This window comes from Cebus imitator, unplaced genomic scaffold (assembly GCF_001604975.1).
Source record: "Cebus imitator isolate Cc_AM_T3 unplaced genomic scaffold, Cebus_imitator-1.0 Scaffold260, whole genome shotgun sequence".
NCBI lineage: Eukaryota > Metazoa > Chordata > Mammalia > Primates > Cebidae > Cebus > Cebus imitator.
Window position 1 is genome coordinate 636,523 of NW_016107575.1, and position 2,142 is coordinate 638,664.

The window sequence follows — 2,142 nt, forward strand, 5'->3', positions numbered from 1 at the left end:
AAACAAAACAGCCTTCAATAGAGAGTTCCCACTTTGTTTATACTGTCCCCTCTTTAAATTAGTTTTAGAGAAACAGATTTTTCAGTTGTGCCATACTGTAACCGTTACCCATGAGTCCTTAAATTTTCAAATTGTGTGATTCTCTGCTCATACCTATTTATTTGTACATTTATTGTCTTGGATATGTAAATATAGGATTTCATATATATTTCTTTAAAATTTTATCTGGTCTATTAATACTTTTGAATCTTGATCCATGAATTAACTTTCCTTTTGAGTTGGGATATTGTATAAAATTAATTATACTTTTGTTTTATAATTAGGTTGTTGGCAAGAAAGTTAAATAGGCAAACTAATTTTTAGATACTGTATGCAAAGCTAAGGCTCAGACCTGTGTGCTATGTATTAGTCCTGTTCCCTGTTACCATAAACTTCACTGTGGCATATAAATAAATAAATATTTTAAAGATCTGCCTTCTAAATCTTCTGTACACCTGGAGCATTACTTTTTGGCTTTTCTAAGATTCATTTGCTTCTCCTTCTATAGATCCAATTTAATTGTATCCTTTTTAGAAAAGTCTTCTTTAACCAGCTCATCCCAAGTAGCCCCCCATAATAACAGGGAGCATTGCTGTTTTATTGCATCATCCAACTGTTCATAGGCATGATTCTTGTTGTTTCTCCTCATATAAAATGTGAGCTCCATGAAGTCAGACTGTGTGACTTAACTCCATATCCCGAGTACCTAACATAGTGCTTTCCACAAGTGGGAACTTAATAGTCGAAGGAATGAGAATAACTTGTACTCCTTTTGTACCAACCCTCCAGAGATTCTGAGATGTTTGAAGGGTGGCCACACCTCCAGTTGGAAAATCTCTGCTTTGCTTTGATTACCCATTGGTTGGTCACACCTGTGATGATGATCTTTGCATCTTGCTAATTTTTTTTCTCACATTAAAAATAAAACATTTAATTAAAAATTAAAAATTTTCCCCCAGAAGAATTTCCTGAAAGATCTTATCGGTTACTTAGGTACATGTAAAAATGGATAGATTTCTCATATATGAGAAAAGCCTCTGGTTTGGTAAATAATACCTAATTGGAATTTCCAAGTAGAAGGATCCTGGGTTCAGTAAGAGTATTTATTTCCCTGATATATGCTTATCATAGGTGGGGTTAAATTCTTGTTCTCTAGGTACTTATATTGGTTCTTATTAGTAAATCATCTCTTTACTAGTTCACACAGAGTCTTATTGCCAGAAAAGACTGTATGAAAGTCACTAGCCTGTTTTGTTGTGTGTGTTTTTTTAAATTTATTTTTTATTTTTTAAAATGAGACAGGTGTTAGTATGTTGCCCAGGCTGGTCCCAAACTCCTGGGCTGAAGTGATCCTCCTGCCTTGGCCTTCCAAAGTGCTGGGATTATAGGCATGAACCACCATGCCCAGCAACTAGCCTGTTTCTTGACTCCATCTTTTGAAAAATAGAGCGTTCTTCAAAGCACATTGACATCTCAACAATTAGATTTATATATTCTTTTAGTATGGTTTAAAATTAACTTTAACATTTTTGTGTTGTAGAGCTAAATGAACTATTGTGATACAGAAGCTAGAAGCTTTTTTCAGATTCTGAAACACCTTTCCATATCCATTTATTCTTAAGTAGAAGTGATCCCTGTTCCCATCTCTTGGTAGACAGAATTGGTGCCATTTTTTCTTCTGACACCATGTTTTATATTTGTCTATGAAATTTTGTAATTTGGAAACCCCTACATAAAGAAGCATCTGTATGACTTAATGTGTATTCTAAAAAGAACTGTAGTTGTTGATGCATTTAAAAAAACAAGAAAAGTGTTCTTTGTTTTAATGTTATGTTTTTTTTCCCTTCCAGAGAATGGACCTTGGAGAATGTCTGAAAGTCCATGACCTGGCTTTAAGAGCGGATTATGAAATTGCATCCAAAGAACAAGATTTTTTCTTTGAACTTGATGTATGTGATTTTGCTTAATGGTTTTTTGTTACCTTTTGCTGTAAAACATTTGTGAATATGGATTACTATCTCTTAATAGGAAAAACTTGGCAGTTTATCCTCTGTGGTTATTTGAAGGGTAAGACTCAAGTAAGATCATGTACTTTCTTTTTAT

The 2,142-nt window shown here is 33.7% G+C and overlaps 1 protein-coding gene across 11 annotated transcripts in view; it reads left to right on the forward strand.

Annotated features, from left to right (window-relative positions):
- The window catches only part of LOC108283404 (putative RNA-binding protein Luc7-like 2), a 66,417-nt gene that overhangs the window by 35,739 nt on the left and 28,536 nt on the right, over positions 1-2,142 (forward strand). For all 11 annotated transcript variants that reach the window (XM_017499742.2, XM_037728255.1, XM_017499741.2 and 8 more), the window contains one exon: positions 1,890-1,988. In XM_017499742.2, the coding sequence (XP_017355231.1) occupies positions 1,890-1,988 (99 nt within the window). The remainder of the gene's footprint in view (positions 1-1,889; positions 1,989-2,142) is intronic.